The following is an 18411-nucleotide window of genomic DNA, read 5'->3' on the forward strand; positions in this document are numbered from 1 at the left end:
TCAACTTCAGACTTGCTCAAAACTACTAAACATTCAATAATTTTCAGAAATGTAACACTTTAAATGCCAGTTTATATATTTGAATTATTTCATAGTTTATTTCCAGAAAAACACCAAAAAATATTTTTTTCCCATGTAATAAATAGTAGGGGGCTGGGGCTTTGGTAGTGATTAGAATCTTGGATATGTCAAAGATTAGCAACAGAATTTATTTGCATTAGTATTTTTATGTAGTGCCAGATACTCCCTCTGGACAGCTTATTGGCCAAAAAATGTCTCATAGACTTCCATTCATACCACATTTATTAATCTCACTTTCATTATGGTATAAAACCATGCATTCTGTAATGTCAGCATTTCATTTTGAAGAAAATTAGCAATATTTGATATTTTCACTCTATTCCACCAAATTCAACCATTTTCCCATTGTAGACTGATGCATGAACTTCTTGTATTTCTGCCAGTTATATTATGGAGCTTTGTGACTACCAGGGGATGTGATGTGAGCGAGGCAAGATAATAAGACTGACAACAGCAGCAGTGGCAACAACATGGTAGGAAAAAATATAATTTTATGTTATGAAACAGTTGAGCTAGCTTTAAGCTAGTTGTAAGGTCGTTTTAAGCTGCTTCTCAGATATTTGTGCTAGTTTTAAGCTTGTTGTAAAGTAGTTTGATGCTGTGTGTGACTCATTTGAGCTTGTAGTAATTTCAGTTAGTTGTCAGGTCGTTTTAAGCTGCTTCTAACATATTTGTGCTCTCTGTAAACCAGTTGTTCTAGTTGTATTCTACATTTAAATTAGTCTGGCTTCTACTAAGTTAGGCTGGTTGTAAGATAGTTTAAGATTGTGGAAATAAACTTGATCTACATTGAACGTTAGTTTACCATAGAAATCAATAAAAGGAATGTACTGCTGCAACACACAGTTAGCTAGTGAAGCTTGGTGAGTTATTTGAAAGCTTGTTTACTTCATTGGAAGGAAGTTTTCAGCTCCTTTTAATTTTTTTTTGTGGTAGTTTTGTGTTGTAAACTAGTTGATTAAGATGTAAGTTAATTGAGCTAGTTTTAGGCTTTTTAAACAAGTGTTGGTGGTTGTATGCTATGAGTGGGTAAGTTAAGCTTATATTGTTAAGCTAGTTTAAGATAGTTATGAAACAGTTGAGCTAGTTGTTAAATAGTTGAACAAGTTGTAAGTTCATTGAGCTAAATGTAAGGGAGCTTTAGATAGTTATAAAACAGTAGAGCTAGCTTTAAGCTAGTTGCAGACAAATTGAATTGTCAATAATTAGTCTGTGACATCATGGACCTGACGTGGTTTTCCAGAGCTGAGTTTTTGAGAGGTAAGCCGTCTGACATCATTTCTATATTTGGTAAGAGTTGCTCGGGACAAACAGTGACTGGGAAGCAACAGGTAAACACAGAATATAGCAACATGGCAGCTGATTCAACACCATCACGTCAAAAGTATTTCACCCTAAACCAGTAAAGAAGAGGATCGGCTGCAGGATTTGTAAAGCGGAACTCAACGTCGGTCAGGCACGAACATTTGAAAAGAAGACACGTGGGATTTGTGGATGATGGCGACTCGTCCAGGTGAGATAATTAGCTTCTCAGGTAGCTAATGTCAGCTGTCTATAGACAGAGTTGTTTTGGCATTTAACCTCTTCCACCTGGGACTCGCCATCAGAGGGTTAAAGCTCTCACCTCGCCTTAAAGAGCATTATTTCAACAAACCCCTTGATTTAATTCATACTTTTTAATATTTGCACTCTGTCTGTCCTTAATGTTAAACGGAAAAAAAAATTGATTGTGAATTACTTTATCTTTTGTATTAGTCATGGCTAAATCAGCAGTTTAGACATATTTTTGAATGAAGACGTCATATTAATTGTCTTTATTGATAGTCAGCAAATGTTTAAAAGAACCTCCAACTACAAGCTTAATAGTTAAGTAATTGCACAAATAATTATCCGATTACTTGACTAATTGTTTCAATAATTGATGAGTATTTGACTATGAAGATAGTCGTTACTTGCAGCCCAAGTACAAACTAACATTGCATGTGTTTTATTTTGGTATTCTGCAGTCGCAGGTGAAGCCATCAGCTCTCCAGCTTTTGTTTTAAATGATTTGGAAGCATCAAAACTAACAAACTAACTATGTGATCAGGTCAGTGGAGGACCTGCAGATCCTGAGTTCTGTCAGGTAAAAATGACTGTTTTTGTTAATGGAGTCTGGTGGCTTTGAACAGACCACAGACAACTTTCTTCATTTATAATAAATGGGGAAATAAATTCTCTGGAAAGCATTTTTTCCTTTCATATGTTATTTCCCCCGTTAATATATATTATGGATAGTATTAAAGTGAAAAACAGTTTGAGAGTCTGTCGGTCGGCAATAAACACTTTTACATCGTTTATTGTCATATTTTCATTAAGTCCCATGTGAGGCTGATCATTCCTGAGTGTACGCTTTCATATCAGTTACAGTCTTTGAGTTGTCCAGACTTGTCTTTAAACTTTTCCTCTCTGCTCGCCTGGTTTCGTGTGGAACGTCTCTCTCTCTCTTCCTCTTTCTCCCCCTCTCTCTTCCTCTTTCTCCCCTTCCCCCTGTCTCTCTCAGCTGGAGTTTACTTTCACTTCCTCCTTCTGTTCTGTTCTTTTTACTGATTTTTTATTTAACCAGATAAAAGACCCATTGAGATTGGGACCTCTGTAACGCAGTTGTTTTTCCTCCATGTTAATCTTTTGGTAAGTGGCTCTTTTCTGTTTGTTTGTGTTCCGGCGTTTTATAATAATAATTATTTTAAGTTTAGCTCTGTGCTAACAGCTGTTTATCAGGATCACCCACTGCTCTGACAGCAGCTAACATGCTATCATGCTAACCATTATGGAGCTGATAAACTCATATTTATGTTGAAACTTCCAATAAAACAATACAAGTGTAGCACTACAACCATGTAAAAGTACTTTGTTAGCAAAGTTAAATTTCACTATTTGGGAATTGGGTCCTCTAGTTAATTTTCTGCTGGAGTAATCTGTGAAACATTATGCAGCTTTGTTAAAAACCTGACACCACACGTCCTGTCCGAGGACTTGTTGTATAGCTCAACTAGCAAACAACTAGCATACAGGTATAGTCGTAACCAGCTGTAAACTAGTTGTTGGCTTGTTGGATAAGCTGAGTACTCTGACTCACCATTAGTTATAAGATAGTTGTTAATTTGTTGAGCTAACTGAGTTAGAAGCCAGTTGTAAACTAGCTGAGCTACCTGTAATCTAATGTAGCTAATTGTGAACTTGTTGAGGTAGTTGCTAGTTGAGCTGGTGGTAAACTAGTAAGCTGTGAGTCAGTTATAACGTGCTGTCAGCTAGTTGTAAAGCAGTTGTAAACTAACTGATACTGATGATTGTTGAGTTATTTCTTGTGGTTGTAAAGTAGTTAAGCCAGTTTTAAACTTATTGTAATACCATTCACTTAAGTGAGTTGTTAGCAAGCTGTTGAGTTAGTTGCTAGTTGAGCTGGTGGTAAACTAGTAAGCTGTGAGTCAGTTGTTAACTTGCTGTCAGCTAGTTGTAAAGCAGTTGTAAACTAACTGATACTGGTGATTGTTAAACCTGCTGAGTTATTTCTTGTGGTTGTAAAGTAGTTAAGCCAGTTTTAAACTTATTGTAATACCATTCACTTATTATTCAGTGAGTTGTAAACAAGCTGTTGAGTGTAAGTTAATTGTTCAACCAGTTCAGCTACTTGTAAGCTAATTGAGGATTAATGATCATTAACTAGTTGATTAATGATCATTAACTAGTTGAGTTAGTTGTAACCACTTCCATATGTGAATTTCCTTAACAGCTGCAAATACAAAGACTCTGTGACTGTGAAATGTTGTTGTTATTGTTGTTGTTGTTGTTGTTGCATTGGCAGAGTGAATCTCTCCCTGCAGGTGTGGACTCTGCTATGGATCAGTGTGAGGACAGAGAGGAGGGAGACCCTCCCCCTGAAACCACTCTGTGTGGGGAACATGACAGCCAGACCAAAGCTCAGAGGTGAGATGAGGATCTCTAACTGTCCAGGACTCTTCTCCATATAATATAAAACGGATTAGTCAAATAAATTGAGTCAGAATCTTTGATGTGATTACATTTTGATGAACATTATTAACCACTCTCTTTTTTATTAGAGTGCAGCAGGAGAGACATCGACCTGAACCTGAACCTGACCCTGGACCCGAACCCAGCTGTGTGTCCATGAAGAGTGACCGGTCTATGGGTTTCCCTCTTAACTTTAAAATTGAACAACCTGGATCTGGACCTGAACCTGAACCCAGTTGTGTGTCCATGAAGAGTGACCGGTCTATGGGTTTCCCTCTTAACTTTAAAGGTGGACAACCTGGATCTGGACCTGGACCAAGCTGTCTGTCCATGAAGAGTGACTGGTCTATGGGTTTCCCTCTGAACTTTAAAGTTGGACAACCTGGATCTGGACCTGAACCAAGCTCTGTGTCCATGAAGAGTGACTGGTCTAAGGGTCTTCCTGAGTACTTTAAAGTTGGACAAACTGCTGATGGAAGGTAAGAATTTAAAACTGAAATTTGTTGATGTCTGACTCGCTCAGAACTTTGTAGTTGACGTGGTAAAACATTTTATTTTTGATCAAATGTACTATATTTGTATATATATAATTTACTTTCAACTTAATTTAACATTTTTATTGTATGAATTCTCTGAACTAACAGACATCACTGCATGCAAGTGGTTGGACACAGTCATTGTTGTACAAGTCACAATTAGGTCTCATGTCCAGCTCCTAGACTTTGTAATCCGAGTCCTACAGAAATTATTACACAGCCTTCATCAAATGTAATGACATTTAAATGTTTAAGATGAATAACTCGTAATATAGTACATTTGAAACTCTCGTGTTTGTTTTTTTATGTTTTCAGGTTTTTCAGAAAAGACAAAAAACTGATCCAACTTTTCTAAATATGATATTTAGGCAAAAAAAATGTTTAGCTTTTAACTGTTATGTTAAATAAGATGAATAAGATTAAAAAACATAACCAAAACAAAATCATCAGTCATTTTTATTAGAGATTTATGACCAGACTTGCAGTGCTGAGCTGCATCTCAGATTAATCTTCAGGTTCAGGCTTTCAGATGATGAACACCATGTACTGTTGACCTGCTTTCTCCCCCTAAAAATCCACTGCCCACAACCCCAAATTCTCTTTAAAAGGGTGCAGAATGGAAGGGGGTCACAGAGAAGACTGTTTGCCCAAACTTGCTACGTCTGTATTTTACCACACCGTCCTCTCCAGTTTTTGCCCTGCCAAAAATATCCTTCTGCATCATGAACCTAGTCAATGCCAGAGGCTCAAACCCATTTGAAACCTGAAGCAGTACCAGGGATCTGGATCCATCTCTGCCCACATAAAACTATTTTTTTTACAGCTGTTGGATTCATCTGTTGTTTCAACTGCTTTGATCAACTTTATCATTTAAAAAATACCGCTGTGATGGTGAAACCTTCATTTACTCCTGTCTTTGTGAGGTATAAAACCTACAAACATTTGATTAGCTAACAACCAGCTCTACTTCCTGAGGCACAGCTGCAGGTTTTACTGCAGACGTATGCCATACTTGTTACAATTATTTATTTGAAAAAATCTGTGTCCTGCAATCGATCTTGCCGAGTTGCTTATCCCCTACCGACTGCAGGAATTATCTGTTTGAAGGTATGTCTGCAGCTCGCTTAAGTTCTTTCTCAGTGGACATGCAGGTTGGGTTGCGACCATTCCTGCTGCCAGCTGTCCCTCCAGTCATCACCAACCTGTTGCTGTTTGTCTCCAAGTCTGTCTTCAGGCGTCACTGGTTAAATCAGACTTGATGGTTTGAGATATTCCCGGTGCACTTTAACACATCAGCAATGTGATCTGGTGTCATTGGGTGTTTCAGTTCTCTTCATGGTGGACTCCATCTCCCAGGTGACCCAGCCCACCTTGATGCACCAATTCTTTCCCAAAAAACTTGATAAAAGCCCACCTTGATCTGACCCCTGTTTTGTAAAATTGTCGTGGACCAAGCCTGGGCCAGATTAGGGCACTGGTCCGCAAATACAGCAACATATGCACCAAGTATTTCCCAAAAACTGATACAAAATGCAGAGGTAAAAAGTACTCATCAGATGATCAGAGTTTGATATAGTAGAGTTTATTCTTATTCAGAAATCGAGAACCCGAGTCAATCGTCCAGACCAGGAATGACTAAATAATTATCTGTTGGGGTGGATTTTAAATATCATACAGACTCTTTCTTCACAATTCCTCATTGGTGGACTTCTTGTTGCTCACTCTTCCAAAGAAGAACAATTCATACGCCCCAGAGACATTGGTGTCTGTTCTCCCTCCCCTTATTGGCCATTCAGATGCCTGGCTATGAGCATTATTTGCTTCTTAACACTCTTGCTTGAACCCCTCGCTGAACTCTCAAACACTTTACAGAGTGACACCAATATTTCTGATGTTGCCTGCATGTGTTTTTTCATCAGTCAGTTCTTACTTGGTAAAACATCAAAGAATCATTGCCCAGTCCTTACTCCGGCCCTTACCTAGCCTCATGGGCTCAGCACCCCTAAAACTTGGAGTAAGAAATGTTGCTATTCTAAAAATTTTGTTCGTCTTTGAAAAACTTAAATGATGTCCAAAACAAACTCCGTAGTTTGTGGTTTAAATGTATATGTAAAGGATGAAAATGAAAACACCCCCGCTTCGCAAATGGTATCATCCTCCTCTCACCCGCTCCCTCTGCACCGCTCCGCTGGCCGACCGGCATCCAGCGTGACACACGCAGAGTGAGAATCCTAAGTTGTAGTGTTGTGAATCAACTAAGTAAGTTGCTCCAAAGCTCTGTCTCATACTTTCCTTTTACCTGGAGTTGTTCCGATTCCGATACCATATCGGAGAGTACTGGAGTCCAGGCACCGTTTTCCAGTTAGTTCGGTTAGCCTGGTTAGCTTCGTTAGCGCCATTAGCGCAGCTACAGTCAAACTGGAGCGATCCGTTTATTAAACAAAAGGAGCAGTGCGACAAATTAACTGCGTACCTGTGAAGTGTGTACTTGTGTCTCTGTTGTTAAAGTTTATCGTTACTTTAGAACAGGGATCTCAAACTCAAATTACCTGGGGGCTGCTGGAGGCGGTATCAAAATGACCAAAAAAAGACACAAAATGACTAAAAGAAAAAAAAAAAAGACACAAAATGACAGAAAAATAACTAAATTACTTAAAAAAGACACAAAATTACAAAAAGAAACACAAGATGACCAAAAAAAACTTAAATTACTTTAAAAAAGACACAAAATGACAGAAAAAAGACACATAATTACTAAAAAAGACACAAAATGACCAAAAAAAGAAACAAAATAACTAAAAAGGACACAAACTGACCAAAAAAAGACACAAAATAACTAAAAAAGACACAAAATGACAGAAAAAAAACACAAAATTACTAAAAAAAGACAGAAAAAATACACAAAATAACTAAAAAGGACACAAAATGACCAAAAAAGACACAAAATAACTAAAAAAGACACAAAATGACAGAAAAAAACTAAATTACTTAAGAAAGACACAAAATGATGGAAAAAAGACACAAAATTAAAAAAAAAAGACAAAATGGCCAAAAAAGACACAAAATAACTAAAAAAGACACAAAATAACTAAAAAAGACACAAAATTACTAAAAAAAGACAGAAAATAACTAAAAAGGACACAAAATGACCAAAAAAAGACACAAAATAACTAAAAAAGACACACAAAATGACCAAAAAAAGACACAAATAACTTTAAAAATCACACAAAATGACAGAAAAATAACTAAATTACTTAAAAAAGACACAAAATGACAGAAAAAAACACACAAAATAACTAAAAAAGACACAAAATTACTAAAAAAAGACACAAAATAACTAAAAAGGACACAAAATGACCAAAAAAAAGACACAAAATAACTAAAAATGTAGGAAATGGTCTGCTACAATATATTTGTGTATGATTGTCAGTGCCAAGGGAAAGAGAGAAAGATGGCCTATATTTTGCATTTTGTTGTCCAAGTAGCTGTTACTTTGTTCAGTGACAATAAAGTTCAATCTAATCAACTCTAATGACTGTTGATTGAGGGTGGGTGGTGGCAGCGGGGCTCAATGGGTGCTCAGCACCCCTAAAGCTCTGACCCTAGACTCGCCCCTGCCTAGCCTCATTAAAGAATCACTGCTCAGTCCTTCCTCTGGCTCTTTTCTAACTTCATCAAAGAATCATGCTGGTTATAACTGTGTGATTAATCACGCATAAAGGCCTAGCTTATAGCTGGCCCTGTTCTTTTGCTGCAACTATGGCTGTAACTGTGTGATTAATGAACCATAGAAGATTAGCCTACAGTTGGCCCATCCTGAGCTGTGACTGTGTGATGTATTACATGTAGTGATTAAACAACAAACATTACTATAAGTCCCAGTTTTTCCTTCCACACCACATAGTTCCTTCCCTCTGGTCAGTCACCATCTGGATCTTTCAGCAGCCTCTGATGTGATCAGGACGACTTGAAAATTCACATCTGTTCTAATTCAATTCAACATCTGACATCAACAGTTAGAGTTGCAGACACTGTTCTAACACCTGCTGACATATGGTCCTCTCTCTGTCCGACCCAGGGTACAGTCAGCTCAAACATGATCACCTGCTTTAAAGCTTCTGCCAGTAGGATGCTATCAGGCTTTAGTAATGTTGGCATGAAAATGTTTTAAGACCACCCACTCTTCCTCCTGAGCAACAGTTCTGTCATTGTGTCATTGTCACAGAACTCATTTAGAGTTAAAGGTGTTTGCATATTTATGTCATTAAATGTCCCTAATGTTGATGTTTCCTCTGCAGAGTTCATCAGGAGAGCTCAGAGGGCCTCAGTGGTCAGTCTGCCCAACAGCAACAAACAGATCTGGACTCCATATTTATGGTGCGTACATGTATAAATAAACCTTTCACTATGAACTACAGATTAATGCTTAACTACCATTCAGGTGTTAACAGTCTGATGCTGCTCTGTTTGGACCAGCAGGCCTTCAGACTGACAGATGAGTCACATGTGAACTTTTAACTAAATGTTCAGTTTATTATTCTGTTCCAGCTGCTGGAGGAGAACATTGTCACTTTTGTGAAGAACGAGCTGAAGAAGATCCAGAAGGTTCTGAGTCCAGATTACCCAGAATACTTAGAGAGTCAGTGGGACTATAAGGGGCAGAGGAGGAGCAGCAGAGAGGAGTTTCTGAATATCACACTTAACTTCCTGAGAGGAATGAAGCAGGAGGAGCTGGCTGACTGTCTGAAGAACAGTAAGTGGATTTTCTTTTACAATATAACATTATAAAGATGAAATGGAAACAACATGGGCAAAGTTTGCACTTCCAATCTCTGCAATAAATATGCTGCACACATCTGCATCAGATCAGAAGCTGTTGTCCTCAACTAATGAGCTGAATAAATCAGATGAAGGAGCAAAAACTACAGACACAATTAAATGTTTAGATTCTCTGATTGTCGATATAATTCTCTCGCTGATTTAATTTTATTTGTTGATTCAGGAACTCATGCTCCAGTGTGCAGACGTAAACTGAAGTCTAACCTGAAGAAGAAGTTCCAGTGTGTGTTTGAGGGGATCTCTAAAGCAGGAAACCCAACCCTTCTGAATCAGATCTACACAGAGCTCTACATCACAGAGGGAGGGACTGCAGAGGTCAATGATGAACATGAGATCAGACAGATTGAAACAGCAGCCAGGAAACCAGACAGACCAGAAACAACAATCAGACAAGAAGTTATCTTTAAAGCCTCACCTGGAAGAGATGAACCAATCAGAACAGTGCTGACAAAGGGAGTAGCTGGCATTGGGAAAACAGTCCTAACACAGAAGTTCACTCTGGACTGGGCTGAAGACAAAAGCAACCAGGACATCCACTTCACATTTCCATTCACTTTCAGAGAGCTGAATGTGCTGAAAGAGAAAAAGTTCAGCTTGGTGGAACTTGTTCATCACTTCTTTCCTGAAACCAAAGCAGCAGGAATCTGCAGGTTTGAAGAGTTCCACGTTGTGTTCATCTTTGACGGTCTGGATGAGTGTCGACTTCCTCTGGACTTCCACAACACTGAGACCCTGACTGATGTCACAGAGTCCACCTCAGTGGATGTGCTGCTGACAAACCTCATCAGGGGGAAACTGCTTCCCTCTGCTCGCCTCTGGATAACCACACGACCTGCAGCAGCCAATCAGATCCCTGCTGACTGTGTTGACATGGTGACAGAGGTCAGAGGGTTCACTGACCCACAAAAGGAGGAGTACTTCAGGAAGAGATTCACAGATAAGAAGCAGGCCAGTAGAATCATCTCCCACATCAAGAAATCACGAAGCCTCCACATCATGTGTCACATCCCAGTCTTCTGCTGGATCTCTGCTACAGTTCTGGATCTGTTGAAAACCAGAGAGGGAGGAGAGCTGCCCAAGACCCTGACTGAGATGTACATCCACTTCCTGGTGGTTCAGTCCAAAGTGAAGAACATCAAGTACGATGGAGGAGCTGAGACAGATCCACAGTGGAGTCCAGAAAGCAGGAAGATGATTGAGTCTCTGGGTAAACTGGCTTTTGATCAGCTGCAGAAAGGAAACCTGATCTTCTATGACTCAGACCTGACAGAGTGTGGCATCGATATCAGAGCAGCCTCAGTGTACTCAGGAGTGTTCACACAGGTCTTTAGAGAGGAGAGAGGACTGTACCAGGACAGAGTGTTCTGCTTCGTCCATCTGAGTGTTCAGGAGTTTCTGGCTGCTCTTCATGTCCATCTGACCTTCATCAAGTCTGGAGCCAATCTGATGACAGAAGAACAAACAACCTCCAAACCTGTACCAACATGTCTCCACCAGAGTGCTGTGGACAAGGCCTTACAGAGTCCAAACGGACACCTGGACTTGTTCCTCCGATTCCTCCTGGGTCTTTCTCTGCAGACCAATCAGACTCTCCTGAGAGGCCTGCTGACACAGACAAGAAGTAGCTCAGAGACCAATCAGGAAACAATCGAATACATCAAGAAGAAGATCAGTGAGGATCTTTCTCCAGAGAGAAGCATCAACCTGTTCCACTGTCTGAATGAACTGAATGATCGTTCTCTAGTGGAGGAGATCCAACAGTCCCTGAGATCAGGAAGTCTCTCCACAGATAAACTGTCTCCTGCTCAGTGGTCAGCTCTGGCCTTCATCTTACTGTCATCAGGAACAGATCTGGACGTGTTTGACCTGAAGAAATACTCTGCTTCAGAGGAGGCTCTTCTGAGGCTGCTGCCAGTGGTCAAAGCCTCCAACAAAGCTCTGTAGGTGATCGCATCACTATCCAGATTAAATGTAGTTTCCATTGTTTGTCTTTGTTCTCTCATGTTTTGCTGATTTCTCTCCAGGCTGAGTGGCTGTAACCTCTCAGAGAGAAGCTGTGAAGCTCTGTCCTCAGTCCTCAGCTCCCAGTCCTCTAGTCTGAGAGACCTGGACATGAGTAACAACGACTTGCAGGATTCAGGAGTGAAGCGTTTTTCTGCTGGACTGAAGAGTCCACACTGCAGACTGGAAACTCTCAGGTCTGAATTAAAGTGTTTTTAGAAGTAAACCCACTATGTTAACAGCTGTCTTCTTTTTAGCTCCATCAGTGTCTGAAACGGTTACAATTATGAACAACTAGCAAGAAAATACTTTTATTTTAGAGAGTTTATGCTGACCGTGTGTGTGTGTGTGTGTGTGTGTGTGTGTGTGTGTGTGTGTGTGTGTGTGTGTAGTCTGTCAGGCTGTATGATCTCAGAGGAAGGCTGTGCTTCTCTGGCATCAGCTCTGAGCTCCAACCCCTCCCATCTGAGAATTCTGGATCTGAGCTACAATCATCCAGGAGACTCAGGAGAGAAGCTTCTGTCTGCTGGACTGAAGGATCCACACTGGAGACTGGAGACTCTCAGGTATGGACAGAGAGACCGGTGGACGCTCTAAGGCACATGTGTCAGACTCAAGGCCAGATGGCCACATCTGGCCTGCAGGATAATATTTGATTGGTTTAGAGTTGTCCGGTCGGTATATTGCACGCACCACTAATAAAAAAGTCTATTGTCACAGCTGGCTATTTTCAAATCACAAAGTGATGCTGCTGTAAAGGCCAGTTTTATCGTCGCTAAATCAGCCCGGCCCTTTACCGAGTGAGAATTTGTCAAAAACTGCATGATGAAAGTTTGCGAGGTCATGTGCCCGGATAAAAGTTAAGCATTTTCAAACGTGAGCCTGAGCAGGAACACCGTTGCAGATCGTACATGTGAGCTTGCCACAAATCTACAACAACAGCTGGTGGAAAAGGGGAAAGATTTCATTGCAAACTCCCTTGCTGTGGATGAGAGCAGCGACACTTCTGATACTGCCCAGCTGTCGATTTTCATCCATGGAGTGGACTAAAGTCTGTGCGTAACAGAGGAACTTTTGGGATTATGATCTATGCATGGCACCACTACGGGAAAATATCTCTTTCAAGAGGTATCTAGGTGTGTAAATGAAATGGAGCTGCCTTGGAATAAACCTGTGGCACTGACAGATGGAGCGCCTGTGATGTGCGGTCAAAAGAGTAGATTGGTGGGCAGGATCCCAGAAAAGATGCTGGAAGAAAACCGCGCAGGTGAGCTGACATCTTATCACTGCATCATACACCAGGAGTCGCTGTGTGGCAAAGCCTTGAAAATGGAACATGTAATGAGCACTATAACACGAGCAGTTAACTTCATAAGAGCCAAAGGTTTAAATCACCGCCAGTTCAAGTCTTCTCTGTAGGAGTTGGGTTCAGAATATGGTGACTTGCCTTATCACACAGAGGTGCGATGGCTAAGTCAAGGAAAAGTGCTGAAAAGATGTTTGAGTTGCGTGAGGAGATCTGTCAGTTCATTGAAAGCAAAGGGAAAGACACAACAGAGCTCCAGGATGAAAAGTTTCTGTGTGACATCACGAGCCATCTCAATGTGTTCAACCTGCAGCTTCAGGGACGGGGCCGCGTGATCACTGATATGTCTGCTGAAGTTAGAGCTTTTCAAATCAAACTGCTTGTGGGAGACACAGATGCTGAAAGAAAACTTGAGCCATTTTCAGTGCTGCCAAACTATGAAGGAGCAGGTCTCTACTGCTGTGGTCCCAAACGTGTAGTTCGCCGAAAAACTGAGTATACTTGGTGCTCAGTAAGCCATTTGCAGTTGACGTGGAAATCGCACCATCCAAACTCCAAATGGAGCTGATCGAACTCCAGTGTAGTGACACACTAAAAGCAAAGTATGACTCTGTGGGTGCTGCAGTTTCCATGTTTCATCCCTGCACTTGGATATTTACTGTACAGTATTTACTGCGAAAATGTGTTTTATTAAATTAAAAAAAACTACAGTGGACAGTTCTGTGAATATCATGCAATTAATCTTCTTTCCATATTTATCTGGTATTTGGCCTGGTTATGTAACACTTTATTCTGAAATCTGAAAACTGCACGTCGACACAACAAATACATTTTTGGCGCGATGCAATTTGATTATTTCACATGATGTGTTCATTTCCTCTCTGCAGGTAAGAGTTTTATCCTGAAAAAAGTGAGAAAGAATGACAGTGAAGTGTTTATCCTTCATGTCAGCTCGCTCTGAGCAGTTTCAATGAATTTACCATAAATATCACAATACAGGCGCACTACATTATATAGGGACGGCTGGTTTGACTACAGAGAAGCAAATAATGGCTCACTGGAACGCAGTTAAACAATTGAATATTAAAATCAAATTAATTCCTGGTGCCCGTTTTTCCATTTCGTATTTTTGATCTGAGCCTAATATTGAAATATGAAAAAACAAGCAGTTTTTCAGTTTTTTTGTGTTATAATAAAAAACATATAACAAAATAACCATTCAATTTTTCATTATTTGATTTTTGATTGCCAATTGAAAATGGTAAGAAGGAATGATACACGGATTTAAAATGCGTTTTTGTTTTTTGTTCTTGGAGGAAATTATTTTTTGGCTGTTGATGGCCTGTGGAAAAATGTTATCATTAGCAATTACTTTGGAAAAGCTGCAGATTGTGCCATAAGAAATTAATGCAACTGATTTTTCATTTATTTAATGTTCAATATTGTTTTTATATGCAATATCTTGTAAGCTTTGTTATTTACAATGTCAGTATGTGCAAAAAGTTAATTTAAAAAAGTGTTGCAATAAACATTGAACCAGTCCAGTCCTCAACTTGTAGCGTTTTTTAATTTTGGCCCACTGTGTATTTGAGTTTGACACCCTGCTCTAAGGTATGAACAGAGAGACAGGTGGACACTCTCAGGTGTGGACAGGTGGACAGACAGCACCTCTCACTGGCCCTCACTTATCAAACGAGCGTACTTCAGAAAGTGAGCGTAAAGTGGGCGTAAGATGATTTCTACGCAAGCCTCGGCATTTATCAATTTGGACGTGAGCGGACGGTACGATCAGATCTCACGTCTGCTCTCAGCTCGTGTACGCAAATCTGAGTCAGCGTGAAGTCCACACGTCTGAGTCTGAGAGCTGATATTAGACTATTGTATCGATGCCTGGAGCTGATAAAACTCTGTGGTGTTTTGATTTTTAATAGTGACAAAGCAAAACATTTTTAGACTACATAATTTATCATTAAAACATAATCCAAAAATAAATACACCCTGCGATCGTGAAATTCTTTAAACAGAATACCAGCCGAGGATATTAAATGTTGTTGTCTTCTGCTGTTTACTGTTATTATTATTATTATTATTATCCAGCTCTGACACCGGAGCGTCAGCGTCTCTTTTACCAGCGGTTCTGCCCGAATAGAAACATTTCCAGTCAGCGCTGCCACACGCTCCTCTGACTAGGACATCATTATTAGTAAATGTAAAGAGGTGAAGAATATATCTCCATCATAATAATAGCAATATTCAGATATTATATAGATTATTAGGCTTTATATATCACCATGTAATTACTCAAACTTCGCCGGGAGTTTAATAGTCTGCTACTCTGCTGACAGCACCACTGATTTCCTTCTTTTTCACTTTTTTTGCTGCCGAACAAAACCAGTTTGTTGTGTTGCTGCTGTTGGACGTCAGCGTTTCACTTTCTGACTCTGAGAAATTCCTCTTCTTTTTTAAATAAAACTTACTTTAAAACATTGTTTACCTCCTTTAACCAAAAAGCTGAAAACTTCTAAGTCCGTGCTCCAAATGTAAAATATTCAGTGAACTTGTTTGAGTTTATAACTATTAGTACTTTTATTTCATAAACCTCCATCGCTGCGTATTTCTTTAATATGTCTATATTGCCCCTGTTGTCATTTGTAACGGTGCACTTTGCTAATAAAGCTGACTTTAGAGGGTGCAAAAATCCTCTTTTCGGCCGCATTGCGCCCTTCGGTGTCGTAAACTCTGAAGGCGAGCTGTCTGAATCAGGTATATATTATATATATATTATATATATTAGGGCGTGGTATTTAAATTACGCATGTTTCAACAGCCGATCATTCTTACGCTGTGATTGGAGAGATACGATCGTTTGATAAATCACACGTGGACCCTGTCGTAAGACGAAATATACACTCAGATCTGCGCTGGTTTCTACGCTCGCTTGATAAATGAGGGCCACTGTGTCTCTGTCTCTAACTGAGTGTCTCTGGTTGGTGTTTAATGGTGATATGAAGCTGATTGTGACTGTGTCTCTTCCTGCAGGGTGGACCATGGTGGACTGCAGAGACTGAGACCTGGTCTGAGGAAGTGTGAGTGTGTTTCAGCTTCATTCATCAGAACTCAGCTGCACATGTTACAGCACATTTAGACTTTTTATTGACTGAAGTTGGATGATGAATTTCTCCAGAGTTTCAATCAGGATTCAGCTTCTGTTTTCAGTCAGTGTGGCTGGAAAGATGTTAGAATTCAATCAATCCATTTAAAATCCACCAACACAAAGAAAGTGAACACAGTGATCCAACAAAACTAATAACTATATTTCATTTAGAGTGGAGCCAACAGAAAGCTGACTGTGTTTCTTCTTCTCTTGACTCACTGATTTTATACAAGAGTTTTGTTGCCTTCAGGTGCTGCTCGTAAACTTCAGTAGTTTGACTGAAAAAGGTTGTTGTGTTCCTTCAGTTTCTTCTCTGAGTGTTTTTAATGAATCAGTGTTAAAAAACCACAACCTTACAAGGCAAAAACAAAACAGGACATAAATAATGTGAAAAGATGTTGAGAAGTTGAATAAAGTGAGTTGAGGTGGATTTACCTTCCTGTTCCTCCCTGACTGGGAGACCTGCGACCAGATGTACGACACATACGCACAAGAAAACAATGTGTTTGCATATTTGTGTGTTGAGTTTTTTGCATCTGGCCCCTGGTCGATGAAAAGCACCTTAAAGCCAGTTGGTGGAGCCACAGCCCTCTGATATTCATTTAAAAATCCAGACTGTGGTGAAAGTTTTCTGTAGCAGTGGACAGTTTGACATTTGATGATCAAAGATCTGAACTTTGTGCTGAATGTGACTCTTTGGTGGAGCTAATAACAGTTTAATAAAGCAGATGGTTCAGAGCTGCTTTGTGCTGCAGTGGAAGATGATGTGTCACTTTTATTAGTGAGACTTTATTCACTACGTGTGTTTATTGATGTGGATCTCCATCAGCTGTCATCCTCGAGTCCACACGAGGAAAAACACACAATATTACTGACATGTTGACTCTCATGTTAACTTACTGTTACACTGTCAAACTTTGAATGGTTTTCTTTCAGTAATTGTCATTTGTAAAGTTGTTAATAAATCAGCAGATGATAACCTGCAGCTGTTTTGTGTCTTGTTCTCTCCATCAGATGTCTGTGAACTGGAACTGGACACAAACACAGTAAACAGAGAGCTCAAACTGTCTGACAACAACAGGAAGGTGACACGTGTGGTAGAGGATCAGTCATATCCTGATCATCCAGACAGATTTGACTGGTGTCCTCAGCTGCTGTGTAGAACTGGTCTGACTGGTCGCTGTTACTGGGAGGTCGAGTGGAGAGGAAGAGTTGATATATCAGTGAGTTACAGAGGAATCAGGAGGAGAGGAGACAGTAAAGACTGTTGGTTTGGAGGGAATGATCAGTCCTGGAGTCTGAGCTGCTCTGATGATGGTCGTTACTCTGTCAGACACAATAACATCAGCACACGCCTCTCCTCCTCCTCCTCCTCCTCCTCCTCCTCCTCCTCCTCCTCCTCCTCCTCCTCCTCCTCTGGTAGAGTAGCAGTGTATGTGGACTGTCCTGCTGGCTCTCTGTCCTTCTACAGAGTCTCCTCTGACACACTGATCCACCTCCACACCTTCAACACCACATTCACTGAACCTCTTTATCCTGGGTTTAGGGTCTGGTTCTATGGTTCCTCAGTGTCTCTGTGTCCTCTGCAGGTCTGAGAGTCTCTCCTGTGGACAGAAACTCTGCTGACTGAAATCAAAGTTCAGTCTGTTCACCATCACTCACACTCTGCACTGTGAAGCAGATCTGTCTCAGACTCAAACACAAAACATTCATTTGTCTGATTTCATCTCTTTGAGGATCAACATTTTTCACTAGAAACACTTCCTGATGTGTAACATCTGCCTCCTCCCTGGTGCTGTGATTAAAAGTGACTCTGTGGGACACACTGTATAAAGCTGAAAGAATGTAAAGTGTATCTGTGTCCATGTACACATGCTGTAATAAACTTGTATTAAATTGTATGTGTTTTTAGGGACGGTGCAGGAAGCTTTGTGAAGCTTTGAGGCTTCAGACTCAGCAGCAGCACAGTGACATCTGCTGGTTTATAAACCTCACAGCAGCTCTTAACCCTTATGTCTTCCTCAAGCATTTTTGTACAGTTTTCAGTTTTTTTCTTTTCATTTGGTGATTATTTTGGACATGTTACAGCTTGAGGCATTAACTTTTGCAAGAACCTTTCTTTTTAGTAACATTTTTTAAATCCAATGTGATTTACTCTTACATATCTTTTATACTCTGTTGATGCATTTTGCACCTTCTGGACACCTTTGTGGCAAAAATGTACAAACTCAAGAAACTGCTATTAAATCATCATACATAAATATTTTGTTCTGCTTTCTTATTATTAAATCTCATAAACAATATCAGACTTGCTCAAAACTACCAAACATTCAATAACATTCATAATTTTTAACCCTTTAAATGCCAGTTTATATATTTGAATTATTTCATAATTTCTTCCAAATAACACAAAATAATTATTTTCCATATAATAAACACTAGGGAGCTGGGGCTTTGGTGGTGATTAGAGTCTTGGATATGTC

General features: G+C 39.9%; 2 protein-coding genes across 2 annotated transcripts in view; both read left to right on the forward strand.

Moving 5' to 3' along the window:
• Positions 1–1111: 1111 nt before the first annotated feature.
• LOC131960608 (NLR family CARD domain-containing protein 3-like) overlaps positions 1112–18411 on the forward strand; it is a 40253-nt gene continuing 22953 nt past the window's right edge. The window contains exon 1 of the mRNA XM_059325864.1: positions 1112–2751. The gene's annotated coding sequence lies outside the window, so the exon portion shown is untranslated. The remainder of the gene's footprint in view (positions 2752–18411) is intronic.
• LOC131960606 (NLR family CARD domain-containing protein 3-like) lies at positions 3804–18189 on the forward strand. Its single transcript, XM_059325862.1, has 9 exons — positions 3804–4047; positions 4182–4571; positions 8927–9005; positions 9177–9381; positions 9631–11407; positions 11492–11665; positions 11861–12034; positions 15814–15860; positions 16943–18189. Exons 1-9 carry the CDS (start codon positions 3884–3886, stop codon positions 17521–17523), a joined length of 3591 nt encoding a protein of 1196 aa, XP_059181845.1. The 5' UTR covers positions 3804–3883; the 3' UTR covers positions 17524–18189.

The sequence above is a fragment of the Centropristis striata genome, chromosome 22, assembly GCF_030273125.1.
Source record: "Centropristis striata isolate RG_2023a ecotype Rhode Island chromosome 22, C.striata_1.0, whole genome shotgun sequence".
Lineage (NCBI taxonomy): Eukaryota > Metazoa > Chordata > Actinopteri > Perciformes > Serranidae > Centropristis > Centropristis striata.